This window comes from Mustela putorius, unplaced genomic scaffold (assembly GCF_011764305.1).
Source record: "Mustela putorius furo isolate JIRA1106 unplaced genomic scaffold, ASM1176430v1.1 tig00003858_pilon_pilon_pilon, whole genome shotgun sequence".
NCBI lineage: Eukaryota > Metazoa > Chordata > Mammalia > Carnivora > Mustelidae > Mustela > Mustela putorius.
In genome coordinates, this window is record NW_025422010.1 from 27,199,800 (window position 1) to 27,221,229 (window position 21,430).

Below are 21,430 nucleotides of genomic sequence, written 5' to 3' on the forward strand. Positions count from 1 at the left end.
TGACAGTCTGAAATTGCTTTGTTATTTGATTCCACAAATGCAGATTGTTTAGAGAAATATTTTGAGCTGTTCAGTGCACAGTGTATAACTTTTTGGCCTTTGATGTCAGTATTCATTATTACAACTTGATGCCTTTCCTGTGGTTGTGCTGGCAGTAGGTGGACAAAAAGGAAGGTTGGAGGTCAGAGTGAGAGGAAGTAGGTGTTTCTGGACAGAATCCTTTCAGTTACCCTTTGGGTCATTGACCTCATAGAACTCATTGTAATCTTCAGCTCTCCTTAAAATTCCATGCAGTTTGCTCTAGTTCACTTCCCTTTTGGGACATTTTAAATCAGTCTAATTTGGCTTGACATCAACCGTATGGAAAAGAGAGTGGACAAGATTGTTGAGGACCTTTTCTAATCATCTCCTTGGACTTGGATGTGATTAGAGTAGATGGGGAAGTGAAATGTAGAGTAGATTTTCTTGATAAGAAGAATGGAAACTCAACTGCCTTATCACCCTCCTCCATCCCCCTCCTTTATCAATGGGAGCCCCAAACACACACAGTTGCTTTAAGGTTCAATGAATTAAAGAAAGCAGGGTGGGGGGTGGGGGGAGTTTAATTTGGAAGAGATGATCATGGAGGAACCGGAAGTTGACTGATTGGAAGGAGTTTGGATTATTTAAAATAATCTAGTTTTATTATGTCATTTGCTCTTCCTTTTTCACAAAGGACAAATTTGTGCCTTTAAAAATATATTTAGTTTCAAAATCAGTTTTTGATTCATAGATAGTAAGAAATGAGGTGGTAAGTGTTTTGGGTCACTGTCGACCTGTTAGAAAATGAAAAATTTTCATCACTTTTTCAATGACAGCAGAGGATTTCACTGACTATTCTAATGAAAGGAACAAGTTCATTATCATTAGAATAACTTCACCATAATAATAAATTTCTATATAGTCCCCATTTATTCCTTCAAATAGCAATTGCTGAGTGTTTTTGTATGTCAGGTACAAAGAATACAAAGTGCTGTTTCCCTGGGGACTGTTAATAGTCTAATGGAGAAGACCTAAGAATGAATGTGACTGATACGGAAGTGACTTAGGAGGAAAATTTTATGTAAGCATAGAGAGCAGCTTCTAAATCAGCCTATGACTAAAGGGGAGATTTCCTGAATGTAGTAATACTTTAGGTCAGAATTAGTTATTCAGGGTTTGTTGGGGAATACCCTGATTGGGTTTACATCATATGCAGACACACGGAGCGGGTTACACAGGATGCCTGTTTTCAGGTTGAAGCCAAAGGATGAGTGTAGTAGAGATAGAGTTTAGAGATATTGGCAGGAACTTTCTGTGTAAGCCAGTTTGAGCTTTTTCCTGAAAATCATAGAAACTATTCAATAATTTTTGTCAGAGGAGCAGCACGATCATGTTTCAGTTTTAGAAAGTTCACTTTATTAGCAAGACCCAGCTTGATGTAGTGGTGAGACTAGTGAAGGGATAGATGATTCATTGCTGTGTCTGAGAGAAGAGGGGGTTAGAACCTAAATCCAGGTAATGATAGTTGAGAATGGAGAGGAGAGATTCCGGACATTTTAAAGAGATCATGTAAGATCTGATGATGCCCAGTAGTTAAGTGTATGTATGTGGATTTGGAATACATGGAACTAAAGCTGTGAGTATGGATGAGTATGTGAGTATGAGCCACTGAGGGAGGTCTGTAAGTTGTAAGAAAGCAGAGGGCCTAGATAGGACAAAGTGCTGGAGAATGCATATTTAAATCTGGAGTGGAGAAAAGTGCAGCCTGAGGAGGAATGGACAGGATAGGAAGAAATCCAGCATAGAGGGTGACAGTATGGAAACTGAGAAGGATTTTAAGGAAGCAATGTTAGTTACTTTAGAGGGATCAGTCGTATTTTAGAAAGCAAGTAAAGATGAAGTAAGAATATTAAACTTGAGGGGTGCCTGGATGGCTGTCAGTCTGTTTACCTTCAGCTCAGATCATGATTCCAGGGTCCCTCAACAGGGAGCCTGCTTCTCCCTCTCCCTTTGCTCATGTTCTTCTCCCTCTCCGCTGCTCATGTTTTCTCTCTCTAATAAATAAATAAAATCTTTAAAAAAAAAAAAAGGGGAATATTAAAGTTGACCAGGTAGTCAAAGCAAGGTTTCAGAAGAAGGTACAAACTGGCATAGTCGTAAGGTATTTCTTTCTCTGTTTTTATTTGTAATCTTCAAAGTCTCCTTGAACCAAACCTCTCCTCTTTCCTGTTTTGAGTGGTTAAGGGAATAACTTTTGTACATGGTTAAAAGTAAGCTCCATCACAATGAAAATTACATGTAATAAGTTGATGCCTTGCAGATGGAATCTTTTTTTTTTTTTTTTTTTTAAACCAATTTGTTTATTGAGGGGCACCAGGGTGGCTCGGTGGGTTAAAGCCTCTGCCTGCATGGAGCTCTCTGCTCAGCAGGGAGCCTGCTTCTTCCTCTCTCTCTGCCTGCCTCTCTGCCTATTTGTGATCTCTATCAAATAAATAAATAAAATCTTAAAAAATAAAAGAATTTATTTATTGAAAGAGAGAGTGAGCAAGACAAGAGAACAAGGGGGTATGGAAGAGCAGAGGGAGAGGAATGAGGCAGGCTCCCAGTGAGGCAGGGACCTTGAAGTGGGGCTGGATTCCAAGACCCTGGGATCATGACCTCAGCCAAAGGCAGATGCTTAACCAGCTAAGCCACCCAGGCACCCCTTAAAGATGGACTCTAATCTGTTTTGGGGCATCTCTGTTAGGAGGCATCTTTAAAATGAGCTATATAAATCAGCTTTCACTTCTTACTAGGCACTTACTGTATGATTCTCTATCCACCTGCTTTGGGTTGTCCAACTCCTAAATTTTCAGTATATATTTCTTGTCATTTTATTTTATTTATTTTTAAAAATTTTATTTATTTGAGAGAGAGAGAGTGCGCATGAGCACATATGCATGCACTAGAGAATGTGGGGTGGGGAGGGTCAGAAGGAGAAGGAGAAGCTGGCTTCCTGCTAAGAAGGGAGTAGGGATGGAGGACTTAATCCTAGGACCCTGGGATCATGACTTGAGCCTAAGGCACAGGCTGAACCAACGGAGCCACCCAGGTACCCCACATTTCTTATCATTTTAACAACTTTATTGATACCTTGTTGTTTGAGCAGTCATGCTCTAAATATGTACTTTTAAAATTTCTTCTTTCCTGTGGACGTGTAATTCTTAAAGTCAAACAGATAGGTTCTTGCTGATTTAATAAATGCTGCTCCAGACTTTTTTCTTAAGTGTTTTAAGACTTTATCCAAATTTGCTTGACAAATATTTATAAAATGACATAATTAGGAAACAACTATGCTACTTAACTTGTGTAACAAGGTTGACTTAGTTTTAAGCCCCAAAGACAAACTGATTTTTTTTCATAAGTTTGTTTGATTAGGAAGATAAAACATGCTAGATTTTTAAATAAGGTGTGTGTGTCTGCATTATGTATATGTATGTACTATGTATATGTAGACATTTGTGTATATAAAAATACACAAAGAATATTATTCAGCCATAAAAAAGGATAAGATCTTGCCATTTGTGACTATATGGATCGACCTAGAGGTATTATGCTAAGTGAAATAAGACAGAGAAAGACAAATACCATATGATTTTACTTACATGTGGAATCTAAGAAACAAAAGTACATATAAATAATAATAGACCCATAGATACAGGGTGGTAGGCACTGAGTAATGTATCCAATCATTATGTTGTATACCTAAGACCATATAACATTTTATGTCAACTATTCTTTAGTAGTATAAGAAACCAAAAAACCCTGGGATCATGACCTCAGCCAAAGGCAGATGCTTAACCAGCTAAGCCACCCAGGCACCCCTTAAAGATGGACTCTAATCTGTTTTGGGGCATCTCTGTTAGGAGGCATCTTTAAAAATGAGCTATATAAATCAGCTTTCACTTCTTACTAGGCACTTACTGTATGATTCTCTATCCACCTGCTTTGGGTTGTCCATCTCCTAAATTGGAATACCAAAAACTTACTTTGATAATTGCAACTTTTTTCTTTCCAAAATTAGAAGTTTTATTTTTCTATTTATAAAAGTGACATAATGCAGAGTGCAAAAAGATGTAAGGAATGAAGTGAAACTCACAGTCACAGCATCCTGATGGAAGCTGTGAGCAATGTGATGTATCCTTTCTAAAGGTTGGCTGGTTGACTGATGAGTTTAACTGATTTATGTATCTTTATTTTTCTGTCATGTACCTATTAATATTTGATCGACTAGGTGGGATGATATTACAGGTACTGTTTTATGACCTTTTTCTTTCTTTCTTTCTTTTTTTTTTTTTCTTTTAACAGAGAGAGTGTGCACACACGCAGGAGAAGGGAGGGGGAGAGGGAGAGAGAGAACCCCAAGCAGGCTCCATGCTTAGTGTGAGCCCACTGGGGCTCAGTCTCACAACCCTGAGATCATGACCTGGTTGGACACTTAACTGATTGAGTCACCCAGGCGCCTATAACTTTTTCCTGTGATAGTCTGGGATATTTGTCCTTACAAATTTTAACTATTAAAAAAATGCTAAATTTTTAATTAGTACTAAATTCAGGAACGTGATAGATGGGAAAGTTTTTCTCTTCCAATGTCTGTTTATCCGCCTTTTGTTAGGAGAGTGAGTAAGAATAGAAATTCATCTGGTGTCTGTTATTTTAAAATTGAAGGAAACTTAAAAATAACCTTTCAAGTTGTTTCTGGCTAATGCACTGTCCTAAAGATGCAAGCTTTGATACATCAAAATAATTGTGGTAATTTTGATTTGCCTCTTTTTCCTGCACCTTCTACTTTGTTTTGAAACAGGTTCTATTTAGCAAATTCAAGCAGTCCAGCCAAAGGGAGATGAGAAATAAGCAAGTTTTGTATTTGAGGAAACTTGGTGCTTGGTAGTACAGAGGAAGAAATGGTAGAATTGGTTGACAAAAGACCTCAGTAATTCTCCTTTGCACTCTTCACAGTTTATAATCATAACATTTTTTGAATCAGATGATTTGACTAATGTCCTTCTCACTGTTAGCTCTATAAAGGCAGCAGCAGATGTCTCCTTTTTCCTACTGGAGTCTACTATACACATTTTGTATTGAGTAGAGGAATAGATGGTTTTGTCTTAGGAGGCCATAGCTTATTATCTGTGTTACTTCAAGTTGTTTAACTTCTTTTCAGCCTATTTTCTTGTCTGTAAAATGGGTAGAAACAACATATATTCACAGGATTGTTGCAAGGACCAAATTAGGTAATGTTTGTGAAAAATAATAATCTTGTTACTTGTTTTACAGTTTTCAAAAGCTATACAAGTGTAAAATTATTGTTAGTTTGATAACTATAATATCTAACACCAAAAGCTAGATTTATCATAAGTGGAAAGGAATCTGTTTCAAGTTTTTTGGTCCAGACATTTAATACCAAAGGCATTATTGTGAACAGAGAATATTGTAATTCACAGTTTTAAAGGTACAATAGGAAATAATCATCTCTTTTCCACAATCACTATTACCTTACATATCCTTCCAGAGATGTGTATATAAACGAGATTATAAATATATTTTTTTGTTTTTCACAGAAAGAACAGCATTCTGTATGCATTCTTTTGTACCATGCTATTTTCATGTCCTTTTGGAGATCATTCTATATCAGTACATGTATAGATATTTTGGTTGTAGTTTTCTTCATTTATTCAACCAACATTGAGTGGCCATTATGAGCTAGTAGTATTGTAGTTGCTAGGGCTAGAATATTCAACAAATGAGATAAAAAATCACTGACTTCATGGAACATATTTAGTGTTCTGGTATTACATGGTTTGATGTGTCAATTTTTTTTAAAGGTTTTATTTATTTGTCAGAGAGAGCAAGCATGTGAGCACAAGATGAGGGAGGAGAGAAACAGGCTCTGCACTAAGCAGAGAGCCTGATGTGGGATTTGATTCCAGGATCCTGGGATCATGACCTGAGCCCAAGGCAGATGTTTAACTGGCTGAGCCACCCAGGCATCCCTGTTTGATGTATCTTTATTTATCCAATTTCATATTGATGAATATTAGGTTATCTCTAGTCTTTTGCTGTTTCAAATGCTGCAGTGATTAAACTTGTATAAATGCCATTTCACATAGCAAAACTCACAGGGAGTTTTTCCTGTAAGATAAATTCTCTTAAGTGTGAAATTGCTGGGTCAAAGAATAAATACAGGGAATTTGTCAGCTATGTCACACAGGATGATTGTAACTCTAGGGGAGTGTTTTGTACATGGAAGGTGCTTATGGTTTTGATTTGAAAACTGGATTCTGTCTTTTGAGTTAAGGGATTTAACAGTTTTGGGATTAAGGTAGATTGACATTCATTGCTTTAACAATATTAATGAATGCCTCCTAGGTGCTCAGCTGTGTTATAGTGCTGGGCATACAGTGGTGAACAGAGAGATATGGTAACTCCCCTTGAAACTGGTGTTGATAAGACATTTTAATTCAGATAAACTTGTAATTACAAACTCACGGGTTTTGAGAGGGAGAGAGAATAAGAAGGAGACCAGATCTAGGGAGGTTGATGGGTGGATGGATAGGTAATTAAAGACCATTTCTGAGATCTAAGTGATGTTTGGTGTTAATTTGTGGAGTGGTATGTTGTGTATAGAAAATTCTGGGGAGAGGGAACATTCTAGGCAAAGACCCTGAAGTGGAGGGGAATGCACAGGGCCTTGTATTTTAATGAAGAAGTATCTTTTAGCCTTCACCCTCTTACAGGCTTCTTAACCTTTCATTTTTTAAGCCTTAGTTTCCTCAACTGTAAAATAAAGGACCATTTAAAATATTTACAGTATTATTTTTAAAGAATTCAAGGTAATAAATGTAAAGTATCTTGAATTCTGCTTACCACATTTTGAGTACTCAATAAATAGTTACTGTTATTTGTATAAATGTTATAATCCTTGCACAAAATTGGGGTAACTTGCAAAATGCCATTAGTATGATTAAAGTATATCTATATTCTGACATCTTTGCCAACTTTTTAAAAAAAATTATTTTATTTTATTTATTTGACAGACTGAGATCACAAGTAGGCAGAGAGGCAGGCAGAGAGAGAGGAGGAAGCAGGCTCCCTGCTGAGCAGAGAGCCCGATGCGGGGCTCGATCCCAGGATCCTGAAATGATGACCTGAGCCAAAGGCAGAGGCTTAACTCACTGAGCCACCCAGGCCCCCCCCCCCGCCTTTTTAAGCATTTTTTTCTAGGGGCACTGGGTGGCTCGGTGGGTTAAGCCTTTGCCTTCTGCTCAGCTCATGATCTCAGGATCCTGAGATTGAGCCCCTTGTGGGGCTCCCTGCTCAGTAGAGAGTCTGCTTTTCCCTCTCCCTCTGTCCCTTCTCCCTTCTCCTAGGAGCTGTCTCTCTCTTTGTACCAAATAAATAAATAAAATCTTTTAAAAAAAGGAAAGTACAAAATGGTGTCTTTTTTTTTTTTAAGATTTTATTTATTTATTTGATAGGCAGAGATCACAAGTAGGCAGAAAGGCAGGCAGAGAGAGAGGAGGAAGCAGGTTCCCCACTGAGCAGAGAGCCCGATGTGGGGCTCGTGGGGCTCGATCCCAGAACCCTGGGATCATAACCCTAGCGGAAGGCAGAGGCTTTAACCCACTGAGCCACCCAGGCGCCCTGAGGTGTCTGTTTTTTAAAAAAGATTTTATTGAGAGAGAAGGAAAGAGCAGGCAGGAGCAGAGGGAAGGGGAGAGGGAGAAGCAGACTTCCTGCTGAGCAGAGAGCCTGATGGAGGACTGTATCCCAGGACCCTGGGGTCATGACCTGAGCCAAAGGCAGACATATAACCAAATGAGCTACCCAGGCACCCCTCAAAATGGTGTCTAGAAGTTACTTTAAAATCTGTTTTTTTTGGTCGCTGGCAAGGCTTTGTGCATTTTTCTATATTAAGTTTTTATATTTTTACTATTCCCAGAGTGCTCTAAGTATATTGTGATCATTTCTATGACTATATTTTAGTGATTATTTTATATTTATTGCTTTACATTGTTTTTTCTATTTAGGGCTTTCCTTTTGTGTATTACATCATCTTATACATTCAGATTGGAGATGGTTTTCTATTTAGTGCTTCGCTTTTGTGTATTATATTTTATATATTCAGATTTGAGATAGTTGATTCTTTTTAAGTTTATGATGATACTCGATTTTATTTGTTGAATCTCTTAAAAAATTTTTCCAATTTTGTACCTACTTGGAGTTTACTGAAACATTTAATGTGTGTGCCTTTGAATCTTAATTTGCCATTCTTACTCATTTCACTTCAGTATTTCTTCAAGGGCATTTTTTTTCCCCATTGTTTTAAAAAGCCTTTTTAGTATATTTGAATTCTTTTTTAAAAATTTATTTATTGCCTCTGCCTTCGGCTCAGGTCATGATTCCAGGATCCTGGGATCAAGCCCTACATTGGGCTTTCTGCTCAGCAGGGAGCCTGCTTCCTTCTCTCTCTCTGCCTGCCTCTCTTCTACTTGTGATCTCTGTCAAATAAATAAAGAATATATTTTTTAAAAAATTTATTTATTTGTTTAGATTTTATTTAAATTCCAATTAGATAACAGTGTAATATTAGATTCACATATACACTACAGTGATTCAATACTTCATACAACATCCTGTGCTCATCACAACAAGTGCACTCTTTAATCCTTATCACCTATTTAACCTATCCTCCCACTAACCTCCCCTTTAGTAGCTATCAGTTGTTCTCTGTAGGTAAGAGTTTGTTTTTTGGGGGTGCCTGGGTGGCTTAGTCATTAAGCACCTGCCTTTGGCTCAGGTTATGATCCCTCGGGGTCCTGGGATCGAGCCCCAGGATCGAGCCCCTGCATTGAGCTCCCTGCTGGGCGGGAAGGCTGCTTCTCCCTCTCCACTCCCCCTATTTCTGTTCCTTCTCTTGCTGTCTGTCTCTGTCAAATAAATAAAATGTTTTTTAAAAAAAGGTTGTTTCTTAGTTTCCTCCTTTTTTTCCCCCAGTGCTCATTTGTTTCTTAAATTCCACATGAGTGAAATCATATGATATTTATCTTTAGTATATTTGAATTCTTAAAATAATTTGATTATTGGAGATTTTTCCCTTTCATTATTTTTTCTGTTTTTAATATTACTTATTAAATTTTGAGGGGGGATATAGTGTATACACAAAATCCTGCTACAAGTACCTGCATATACATAATGCTGTAAGCACCATTTGGGGTAGGGATTTTGTCACTTCTGTTGCCTATTAGAAGCCCGATGTCTGTGTGTAGTAAGTACTTAATACATTTTTATTGAGTTAGTAGTATGCTTTATAGTCTACGGGCATAATTTTTAGAAGTCTGGTAGGATGGGTTTATTTTTCTTTTTATATAATTTTTAATTTTTAAGTTTATATAATTTAAGTTTATGTAATTTATTTGAATTTTAAGTTTATATAATTTTATATAATTTTAAGTTTATATAATTTATTTGAAATCATTGTAGATTCACATATAGTTGTAAGGAATTATACAGAAATCCTATGTACTGTGACCCAGTTTCTCCAAATGGTAACATCTTATAAATATAATTAGAATATCTGTTCCAGTAGAGTAAAGATTTTGAACATTTCCATCACCACAAAGATCCTTCATAAAGCCCTTTTGGGGTGGCCAAAAGGGGCTACATCCACTTCCTATCGCCCCGCCCTTCCTTAACCTTTGGCAAGCACTAACATTCTTGTGTTCTCTATTTCCATAATTTTGTCATTTCAAGAATCTTATGTATTGGGGTGCCTGGATGGTCATTAAGCGTCTGCCTTTGTCTCAAGTCAGGATCCCTGGATCCTGGGATGGAGCTCCATGGTGGGTTTCCTGCTCAGCTGGGAGCCTGCTTCTCCCTCTCCCACTCCCCTTGCTCGCGTTCCCTCTCTCACTGTCTCTCTTTTTGTCAAATAAATAAAATCTTTATTAAGAAAAAAGAATCTTATGTATTGAACAAGTCTGTAAATATTAGTACAAAATGGGTGATTATATGGTATGTGAATTATATCTCAATAGAGCTATTACCAAAAAAGAATGTTATGTGCTGTAATGTTATGTAAGTGTAATCAAATACTATGAAACCTTTTGGGATTTCTCTTTTCACTCAGCATAATTTTTTGGAGATTCAGGTTGTTGTGTGTATCAGTTGTTCCTTTTTGCTGAGTATACATGTATGCATGGTATGAATGTACCACCTTTAATTAACCATTCACCCACCAAAGGACGTCTGGAATAGCCAGTTTTTTACCGTTACAAATAGAGTTGCTATAAATATTCAGGTACAAGTTTTTGTGTGAAAGTAAGCCTTTGTTTCTCTGGGATAAATGCTGAAGAATGCAATTATTGAGTCATGTGGTAGTTGTATGTTGTTTTGTTTTGTTTTTTAAATGCCAAACTATTTTCCATAGTGTCTGAACCATTTTACATTCCCACCAGCATTGTTTTTTTTTTTTTTTTTTAAGATTTTATTTATTTATTTGACAGACAGAGATCACAAGTAGGCAGAGAGGCAGGCAGAGAGAGAGGGGGAAGCAGGCTCCCTGAGGAGCAGAGCAGAGAGCCCGATGCAGGGCTTGATCCCAGGAGTCTGGGATCATGACCCGAGCCGAAGGCAGAGGCTTTAACCCACTGAGCCACCCAGGCGCCCCTCCCACCAGCATTATATGAGTGATCCAGTTTCTTTATATCCTCACCAGCATTTTATGTTGTATTTTAAAATTTTAGCCATTTCAGTAGGTATATAGTGATACTCATGATTTTATTGTATTTCCCTAAAGGCTAATGATGTTGATCATCTTTTCGTGTACTTATCATCTGTAGTGTCTTAATGTAAAATCTTGTCTCCTCATATCTTTTGCCCATGTTTTAATTAGTTTGCCTTTTTATTTTTTATTTCTTTAAAATATTTTGCTTATTTATTTGCCAGAGAGAGAGAGAGTGCACAAGCAGGGGAAGTGGCAGGCAGAGGGAGAAGTAGACTCCCCACTGAGCAGGGAGCCTGATGTGGGACTTGGACCCAGGACCCTGGGATCATGACCCAGGCCAAACACAGATAATTAACTGACTGAGCCACCCAGGCATCCCATAGATTGCCTTTTTTAAAAAAAGATTTATTCATTTGAGAGAGTGAGTGACAGTGAGTGGGGGGAGGGGCACAGAGGGAGAGAGAGAGAATCTCTGGCAGACTCACCACTGAGCATGGAGCCCATCCTGTGGTGGTTGATATCAGGACCCTGAGATACATGACCTGAGCCAAAATCAAGACTAGGAAGCTCAGTTGACTGAGCCACCCAGGCACCCCTAGGTTGTTTACTTTTTCACTGTTGAGCTTTGAGACTTACTTAAGTATTGTAGATAACTGTACCTTTGTTAGGTGAGTTCAAAATGTTTCCAGTCTATAGTTTATCTTTTTATCCTTTTAGTGATCTACTAAAGTCTTTTGCTTAGCAAATGTTCTCAGTTTTTATGAAGTCTACTTTATCATTTTTTTCTATTTAAAATCTATTTTCTATTCTAAATAGAAAATCTGACTTTGTGATTGTGAATATTTTCTATTTTTTTTTCTAAAATTTTTGTAGTTTAATGTTTTACATTTAATTCTGTGTATTAGTTTCCTAGGGCTGCTGTAACAAAGCACAACCTTGGTGGCTTATAACAACAGAAATTTCTCTTCTTCAGTTTTTTTTTTTTTTTTTAAGATTTTATTTATTTAGTTGCCAGAGAGGGAGAGTACAAAGGGAAAGCATTAAGCAGGGGTAGAAGCAGGCTCCTGGCTGAGTGAGGAGCCTGATGTGGGACTCAATCCCAGGACCCTGGCATCATGACCTGAGCTGAAGGCAGATGCTTAACCAGCTGTCCCCAGAAATTTATTTTCTCATAGTTCTAGAGAGTAGAAGTCTGAAACTAATTGCATTGGGCCCAAATCAAGGTGTGACAAAGGTCTTCTGAAGCCCTGGGGGTCACACCATTCTAATCTCTCCTTTCATCTGAACATGGCCTTCTCCCAGGTGTCTGTGTCAAATCTCCCTTTGCCTCTCTTACAGAGATACTTGTGATGGCATTTAGAACCCATCTGGATAATCCCACCTAATTTCCCCATTCCCAAATCCTTAATTTTAATCAGAACTGTTGAACTATAAGGTAATACTCACTTTTTCTGGGCATTAGAAAGTGAGTGTATCTTTGTATGCCAATTTCCCAGTTTACTGCTGTCTAACCTGTTTCCAGTTAATTTTTGTATAAGGTGGCAGACTTAGATTGAGGTTCATTTTTGTGCCTATGGACATCAAATAGCTCTAGCATCATTTATTGAAGTTTGTCTTTTCCTCTGTTAAATCACTTTTGCACCTTTGTTAATAATTTTTGCTTAAAGTTTTTTTTTTTAATTTTAAGTAAATTCTGTGCCATGCATGAGGCTTGACAGCCTGAGACTAAGTCATGTGCTCTACGAATTGACTCAGCAGGCACCCCAATCATTTTTGCTTTTCTTTCTTTTCTTTTTTTTTTTTTAAAATTTATTTATTTGACAGAGAGAGCAAGAGATCACAAGTAGTAGGCAGAGAGGCAGGCAGAGAGGGAGGGGGAAGCAGGCTACTTCCTGAGCAGAGCCCGACACTGGGCTCCATCCCAGGACCCTGAGATCATGACCTGAGCTGAAGGCAGAGGCTTTAACCCATTGAGCCACCCAGGTGCCCCCATTTTTGCTTTTTAAGATATATTCTTGCCAGTGTATAAGATGTTTCAGTATCTTTTTAATAAAACCCTGCTTTGCCTTTATTACTTTGTTTGTTTCCACTAGAGATTTTTGTTTCTTCATTTATGTCTACATGTTGAATAAAGTCCTAAAATAAAATTTAAAAAAATTTTAAAAATAAAGCTAATTTTAACTGAATACATTTTTTTTGTTTTTTATATGAATATTTTTCATTTTTTGACACTATCGATCTTTAGTAATGTAATTATTATTTGGAGAGTTTGTATTGTACAGTTGTTATGTGTTATTATTTTGGGGGCTATTTGAGTATTTTCTAACAAAACAGTTTGTCTTCTAAAGTAATTTTTATTTCTTGCTTTTCTATATTTTATGCCTTTAAGTCTTATTTTTATAGCCACTGCCAATATTTTGAAAGTGGTGAATTGAAATTACTCTGTTTCTACTTTTTAGTAAAAATCCATTCAACATTTAAGCATGTTTTATACTTCATAAAAATAGAAGCATGTAGTTGTACCCTTAACATCTGGCTTCTTTAACTAAACATTACATTCATCCATATTCATTCTCATTACAATATCTTACAGTTTTAATTTTATGAATATGCTACAATTTATTCATTCTTCTTTTGATGGACATTTGTATAATTTTCAGCTTTTGGCTGTTACCGGTATTGTGGCTGTGAACTTCTTAGAAATTTCTTCTGATTATATATGCAGTTCTGTTGGGTATAAACTTAGAATGAAATTACTGGTTTATAGTAGATACTGTCAGTTTCCAAATGGTTTTATATCAGTTTGCATTATCATAGATCAAATGGGTGGGTTCACATCCTTCTCAATACTTGTATTTTCTACCTTTTTCATTTTAGTAGCTCTGGTTGGTATGTGGTGTTACCACATTTTTACTATTTTAGTTATTTAATCAGCGAGTGGGCTTTGAAATTTTCCTTTATTTTATCTCTTCCGTCTAAATACAGTGTTCATTTGTGCATCTTGGTTGCTCAAGATCTTTTAATATTCTATGTTTATGTTTTATTTATAATTAATTGTTAAATTAGCCAGCGTATTTGACTAATTTACCTTCCAATAGTGTTCTACTTCATTTCTTTCACTCAAGTATCATCATTTTTATGCATGATTATTTCTTTGTAATGAATTTTACTGTTGTGAATTTTGTTGATGGGTTTTGATTCCTTATTTAAAGAAGAAAGTTTAGCTTAATAGTTTGGTGACAGTTTACTCTCATCTTTATATTATTTCTCTTTGATAGGTTATTAGACTTGGCTTCTGTAATATTACTTAGTCTTTCTTTTTCTTTGGCTCTTCCTCTCTGAACACTCCTGTAAGTGCTTATATTTCTCTAGATTGTTTCTGTAGTGCTCTTGGCACTTGAACAGCTCTCCATATTTTTCTCCCTAATTTCAAGATCTGTATTTGCAGTTGTTTACTGGATATCACGCATTGAGATTTTTGTAGGTACTTTGAACTTGCACCCATCTTTCCTCTGTCAAACCAACTCTTCCAATGTTTCTTAACTTGATGAATCCAGTCACCTTTTATTCAGTCTTCTAGGATAGAAATGCTTATCTTTCTTATCTTCCCACGATTGTCATAACATTCTGTTGGTTTTGTTAACATAGGAAGCTCCCTGTATACACAGTCAAACTGACAACTGTGTCTCTGAAATAGAGAACCTCGGTTTCTTCTACCCCTGCCTTACTATAGACCTTTTCATGGTTGAGGCTACTGCTCCAGTTGGTCTTGCTTTTTTTGTTTTTGTTTTTTCTGACTCATCTTTCTTTTTTTTCTCTTTTACGGTCCCTTTGATTATGGAATGCAAACACCGACTAAAACAAAGAATTTAAGTTAAACATTTAATATTCAAAATTTACAAAATATATAGACAATTAAATTTCAGATTTTTAATAATTGAACTTACAAATGATAGTTTTGTAACTTTGTAATTTTCATGCTTTCCAAAATTATTAAAGCTGAAAGTGGCACTCAGACTTTCGGGATGTCCTCTCTTTAAGGATTTTGATAAGTACTGACAAATTGTTAGCCAGAAACACAATACTCATTTCTTTATATATCTTCTAATAGTGGTTATTATTTTTAAAGCTAGTTTTTAGTTTGATAGCTGAAAGATGGTATCTCAGCCATGTTTACTTTGCATTTTCTTGGATGAATTATTATTGTTTTTACTGTGATGAATATTTTTAATATTTTAACTTGTGGTCTTAATTGGTAATCATATCAAATGCCATGTTTTATATTAGCTACTATTTATGGAGTACTTTGTAACTCAAAAGTACTGTGATAAGCATTTTACTTACTACCCATTTTAATCCTTTGAACAATTGTTTCAGCTATAGGTATATTATGAATGAGGAAGCTGATTGTAGAGGGGAAATGTGACTTGTTCAATGCTACATAGTTAGGAAACTCATTTTCTATGATCTGTTATTATACTACAAGCTTTCCCTTTTTGTTAGAGGAGGAAGATTGAATATTTGCATTTATAGGGGATTGGATTAAATTTATATGTACTTTGGATCCCAAATGCAGATGTCTATGATTTATCTAATTTTTTTTTTTTAACAGCAGAATGATCAAGTTTGGTATTTGATTGGGTTAGGAGAGAGGAAATAGAGATTTTAGTGAGTTTGGTTCTAATTAGAATGTTTAGACATAAATTCAGAGCTGGAAGGATCCTTAAATATTTCTCAGATTCTGTTCCATTGCACTCTGTTTTGGGAAATTTTCATATTTCCTGACAACACAAGTTTGGGTACTACTTAATGTTATCATTAGCGGAGAAACCTTTAACTGGTTCATTCTAGAATTTCCCAAATCATTTTGTGTACTGTTTCGTGGTAGACCTATTCATATCTTATGGACTATCTCAAAGTACATGAGTTTGAGACAAAAACTGATGTGGTCTATTCTTTCATTTCATAAGGGGAGGAAATAGAGATCCAGTTTTGTTCAGTGTGTTACCTAAGATCACACTGCTAATAAATGACACAGGATAAGCCAGTCATTCCTTTGTGGACGCTTCCTCTGATAATGTTACGTAATGTTAATACTTACTTTTCATATATTATGTTAAAAAGTTTAAAGCATAATTGAGTGTAGTTTCTTTTATATTCCTATTTAGCCCAATTATTAGCCTTAGACTCCGAGAAATACATGTATAGTTTTTAAAATTCCGCAGGTTATATACATATGAATAGCCTAACTCATTTAGCTTGAATATATATCTATAACTGCTTGAGTGTGTTTAATCATAGAAATGAAATCTTTTTTCTGTAGTTAACATGTCACAAATGTTTGGTTTAGTTTCTGTAGAAAATGTTTCCTGACTGCAATGAGAGAAAGCGGAATACATTGTCCCCTCTGTCGTGGAAATGTGACTAGAAGAGAGAGAGCATGTCCTGAACGGGCCTTAGACCTTGAAAATATCATGAGGAAGTTTTCTGGTAGCTGCAGATGCTGTGCAAAACAGGTAGAGTAAATGCAACATAGCTCTTCTTTGAAAATGAAGGTTCTACTCTACTTTGAAAATCAAATTCCTATTTGAATTTTCTTGGTAGGTGCTGGTTTGAAGAGAAAGAAGTTACTTAAATTGGGTAGAAAGGCCAAAAAACCTGATTATAGATCTTGATAGATCATAAACTTATTGAGAACAGACTGAAAGATACAGTCTGTGAATTTGTCATAATTTTTAGCATGGTATTTTTCTCAAAGTAATTGCTCATTGATTACCTACTAAATGAACCAAATGAACAAACTGGCATTTAACTCATTTAAACCCCATTCTGGTACAAATTGTGATGGTAACAGCTTCAGTAATGCAGTTTTGTACACAGAAATGGGCCAGATGGATTTATGTAGTCAAGGAGCTCTCTGGCTGCCCACTTTACTTGTGTTTGTGTTTAAAAAAAAAATCACAGGATATTTTGCAGAAAACTAATTAATTTTTAAGGAACAGGTGAGAAAATCAGGTGTTGGCAAATAACTGGCATTAATTCTCCAGTCTGTTCATTTGAAGAGGGAGTGAAGTGGTGAGGGGTGGTTAGGCTTTGAGTATATCCATGTATTTATGGATTTATTGCTGCCACTTTTTCAAATAGCTAATAAAGTCAGTGAGCAAAACCAGTTGCTTTTTCATGCATTCACACAAGTCAGATCTGCTTTTCCATCTCTTTGAGGGAGGTGTTAACTGACAGGGCAGTGAAGTGAAGCCAGAAAGTACACTTGAGAGATTCAGGCTCTGCTTCTCTGTGAGAAGCTGAAAAATGTTCCAGGTGTTAACCTGGGAACCTAATTTTTTTTTAAAAGCACTTTCTAACTCTGTCAGTGCAATAAAGAATAAAGAAATGCCCAATACCATAAGGCAAACCAATTACTGCTTTTAATTTACTCGTTTTTGGTCTATTATTAGTAGCATAGTTTCAAGTACAAAATTATTGTTAATATTTTTTTGCAGTGAGTTCACATCTGCATCTAATGGACAGAAACTTATTACTTATTTTCAGCTTCTTAGGAATTAAATCATTTACTTAAATTAAATGGAATATTTGCTTGGTTATGTTTATCTTGCTTTTCTTCTGTTGACAATATCTCAAATCTTACAACTTCTGTTTGAAATTAAAAGTCACATTACATTTTGATCAATAATTTACAGATTAAATTCTATCGCATGAGACATCATTACAAATCTTGTAAGAAGTATCAAGATGAATATGGTGTTTCCTCTATCATTCCAAACTTTCAGATCTCTCAAGATTCAGTAGGGAACAGGTAAGCAATATTTATTTATAAAAAAGAGAATTTTTATAGTTCAAGTAGAATTGTTTGGAGAACTATATGATAAAGTGTTTTTTGTTTGGGGGTATGTATGTGTGTTTAAAGTATTTTGCCAGGTAACAGATTTATAACATTTGTCTTCAAGCTTGTTTAACTCATGTAAGATTGCATCTGGGAGAGCATCTTTATAATGTACTTAAGCTTGTGTTATTTAAAAATAATTCTAAGGAAAAAAAATCTACATTTCTTTAAATAAAAAACAGAGTTGAAGCCTGTTTTCTTTTGCAACTGAAATTACTTGAAAACCAAAGAAAATCCCTTTCAACTAAAATCTTTATTTGCTATCTGAGAAATAGAGTTGTTAAAAATTTTAATTCTCATAATAAGATGTCATGTAAAAGTGAGATGTGGTACTACTAAATTCTTAGTTCTATTTTAGTCCCCTCCCCTTTTTAAACTGGATCTTGGTTTGCTTTATCTTATTGTCTCTGATGTGTATGTATTAAACATTTCTATGAAATGTACTTTACACAGAGTAGTGACCAAAATGTACATGTATGATTTTTAAAATAGTGATAAAACAAATATCCAGTTAACCACTATAACCCAGATTGAAAAATAGAACATTCTTTAGGGTCTTAGAATCTCCTTGTGAGCCCATATCCTTTTTTTTTTAAATTAAATTAATTTATTTATTTTCAGAAAAACAGTATTCATTATTTTTTCACCACACCCAGTGCTCCATGCAATCTGTGCCCTCTATAATACCCACCACCTGGTACCTCAACTTCCCACCCCCCCACCACTTCAAACCCCTCAGATTGTTTTTCAGAGTCCATAGCCCTATCCTTTTGAACCACATATTCCCAGAGGTAGCCACTCTCCTCCTTTTTAGGTTATTCATTCCATTGCTTTTCTTTGTAATATTACCATCTATGCATGTATCCCTAGACATAAAGTGCTTAATTTTTAACTTAGTTTTTAAACACTCAATAATAGCAAGTGCACAAATAGTTTTTATGTAAGGAAAAGGCAGTATTGGCAGTAGTGTGGAAAGGCTCCCAGGAGACTGGATTAAGCAGAGTCTCTTAAGATTTTATTTCAGTAGCATTTCATTTCATGTGTTGCTAATTTTCAGTAATTAAATGCTCTTAAGTACTTAGGCTTATGTACTGTAGGCTTCTCTACTCATATGAAACTGGTCTAGTCTTTAGGAATTTTCTGATTGCCCAGTCTGCAAAATTCTTTTAGATTCTCATTTTACTTGACTTAGCATCATTGGATGAAATGGGTCACTCCTGTTTTGTAATTTAAAAAAAAAAAAGTCTCCTCAGGTTCCTTCATCTCTGTGCTTTCTTTATTATTGTACCTCTGCTATATTGCAATTATTCAGCAATTTTTTATTAACTGAATAGATTATTCTTAAGTGTGAGGTGGTGTTTGTCTTGTTTAACATTGTATTTCCAGTTCTTGGCAAAGTTGCTCGTATGTATGATTTGTGTAATCACTGCTTGTTAAAGGACCAGAGTTTCTCCTCAGAAGTCTTGTTGCCTTCTCCTTTACCTCTCAGATCCAGTTTGATTACTGATAGCAGTATTCCTCATCTGTGCTTTTCTTCTAACACTATTGTCACTTCCCTAGCTCGAGCCTTCATCATCTCTCATTTGAACTATTACGGTAGTCTTTTTATTGGTGGTCCTCCTCTAACCTGTCCTATATGCTGTTGCCAAAGTGGTATTTCACAAGTGCAACTCTGATCTCTTTCTCCCTGTCCTTAGACCTTACTCCTTGTACCTTGGAAGTCCATAGCGTGACTCCATAGCAGTGCTTCTCATTCTGAATTGCATGGGCCAGTAAGGACTCTGAACTACCTAAACTGCCAAATATTTTGTGTATGTGTGTTTTTCTGGGGAAAGAATGTTGAGATTCTCAAGAGGTTCCATGATCTAAAATCCAACAACTGTTTTATCAGACAGAATTCTTTATTCTAAAGCCCTTTCTGATCTGGAACTTGCCTTGCATTTTTTAGCCTTTCTCTTTCTTGGCTAACCATCATTATATCATATGTCTTAGCTACATTGAATTATTTGTACCATTTCCTCGCCATCCTTAAGAAGCAGTATAAGTTAGCAGTTTTAAAAAATGAACCGTTGGAGTCAAACTACCTGGGTCTACTAATTATATGATCTTGGCAAGAAACTGTATCTCAGTTTTCTCCTCTGTTTTAAAAGGGGGGATGGTAATAATACTATTAGTACCTTATTGGGTTGGGAGCCATTAAATAGGTTAATAAAGGCAAAGTATATTGAATCGTACCTTGCTTGGTAAATGGTAGTTTTTATTTTTTTATTTTTTAAAGAGAGAGAGCATGAGAGGGGAGAAGGTCAGAGGTAGAAGCAGACTCACTGTGGAGCTGGGAGCCCGATGCGGGATTCTATCCTGGGACTCCAGGATCATGACCTGAGCTGAAGGCAGTCGCCCAACCAACGGAGCTACCCAGGTGCTCCAAAAGGGTAGTTTTTAATTATCACTCTCATCATTCCCTTACCTCCATACTTTTACAAGTAGTAGTCCCTTTTCCCACCACCCTAACCCACACTTTGCCAGTCAGTGGACTTTTTCTTTTCTTTGAAGATTTAGACCAAGTGTTAATCACTCTGTAAAATCTTCCCTGACCTCTAGAATTTCTTCCTTTTGGTATGCCCTTTCTTTATTCTCCAACTAGGTCCTCTAAGACTTGATTATATTTATTTGTTTACTGCCTTTCTTTTTAAAATCTAGAATGGACTTCTTGGTCTTATTCATTTTTATGTCCTGTGAAAAATTATAATTGTAATGGGAAAAATTGGGTTTGTGTATGAATTATTAGTAAGGAAATTGGTGAAGGAAGGAAACGAAGGTTGTTTGTTTTTGTTTTTTAATGTAGGAGGTAGGAAGATATGAGGCCAGAGTAAGGCTTCATATCTCCTCTCCACCAAGAGGAGGGAGATAATGCACTCAAATTAGGTATTTTGAGGAGAATTTAGTAAGGGGACTATTTTCAAAGGTGTTGGGTACACTATGTGAGCAGCTGGAAATCACAATAGTTAGCGATGTACTCTGGGTCTGCTGAAAGCAGGGGAGGGGAGGAAGTAGACACCAGAACTTGGAGAAAGTGAGCTGTATAGAGAGGGCAGCTCGGAGGAATGCAGCCAGCTGAGGCAGTTTTGGTAGGAAGGAGTCTGGGAAATAAATACCCTAACTCTCCTCTTGTTTTACCCTCCCAATTGCCTGCTGGGCTGAACCCAACTGGAAAGCAGAGCGGGGAGCCTATTGATGCAGGTTAGTCTCTCAGTACACAAAGCATGGTGAAAAATGGAGGAGAGAAGATCTGGAGGGACAAAAGATAACCCAGCATATAAAGATTTCAGTTAGTAGCCAAATATATTGTAATATCCTATCAACTATGTTTCATAGCCTCCAAGTAGCTACTACAAAGAAGAAAACATCCATTATGTTATTAACATTGTCTGTGATATTATAAACAAAATGTTTCTAATGAAAAACACAGCTATTCCTGATACTAAAAGAAATGATACTGAGGGATGCCGGAGTGGCTCAGTGGATTAAAGCCTCTGCCTTCGGCCCAGGTCATGATCCCAGGGTTCTGGGATCGAGCCCCGCATCGGGCTCTCTGCTCCTCAGGGAGCCTGCTTCCTCCTCTTTCTCTGCCTGCCTCTCTGTCTACTTGTGATCTCTGTCTGTCAAATAAATAAAATCTTTAAAAAAAAAAAAAAAAAGAAATGATACTGAAATGATTTTGCCCATAGCACCCTTAAAGAAAA

At 36.3% G+C, this 21,430-nt stretch overlaps 1 protein-coding gene across 6 annotated transcripts in view; it reads left to right on the top strand.

Annotated features, from left to right (window-relative positions):
- Nucleotides 1-21,430, top strand: part of RNF138 (ring finger protein 138) — a 40,113-nt gene that overhangs the window by 2,231 nt on the left and 16,452 nt on the right. For 5 of the 6 annotated variants that reach the window (XR_006602089.1, XM_004742888.3, XM_004742890.3 and 2 more), the window contains exons 3-4: nt 16,137-16,302; nt 17,485-17,600. The exons of the other annotated variant lie outside the window; for it this stretch is intronic. Coding sequence is in view for 4 of the 5 variants with exons in the window: in XM_004742888.3 (XP_004742945.1) it covers nt 16,137-16,302; nt 17,485-17,600 (282 nt within the window). In the remaining variant the exon portion in view is untranslated. The remainder of the gene's footprint in view (nt 1-16,136; nt 16,303-17,484; nt 17,601-21,430) is intronic. 6 annotated transcript variants of the gene reach the window in all.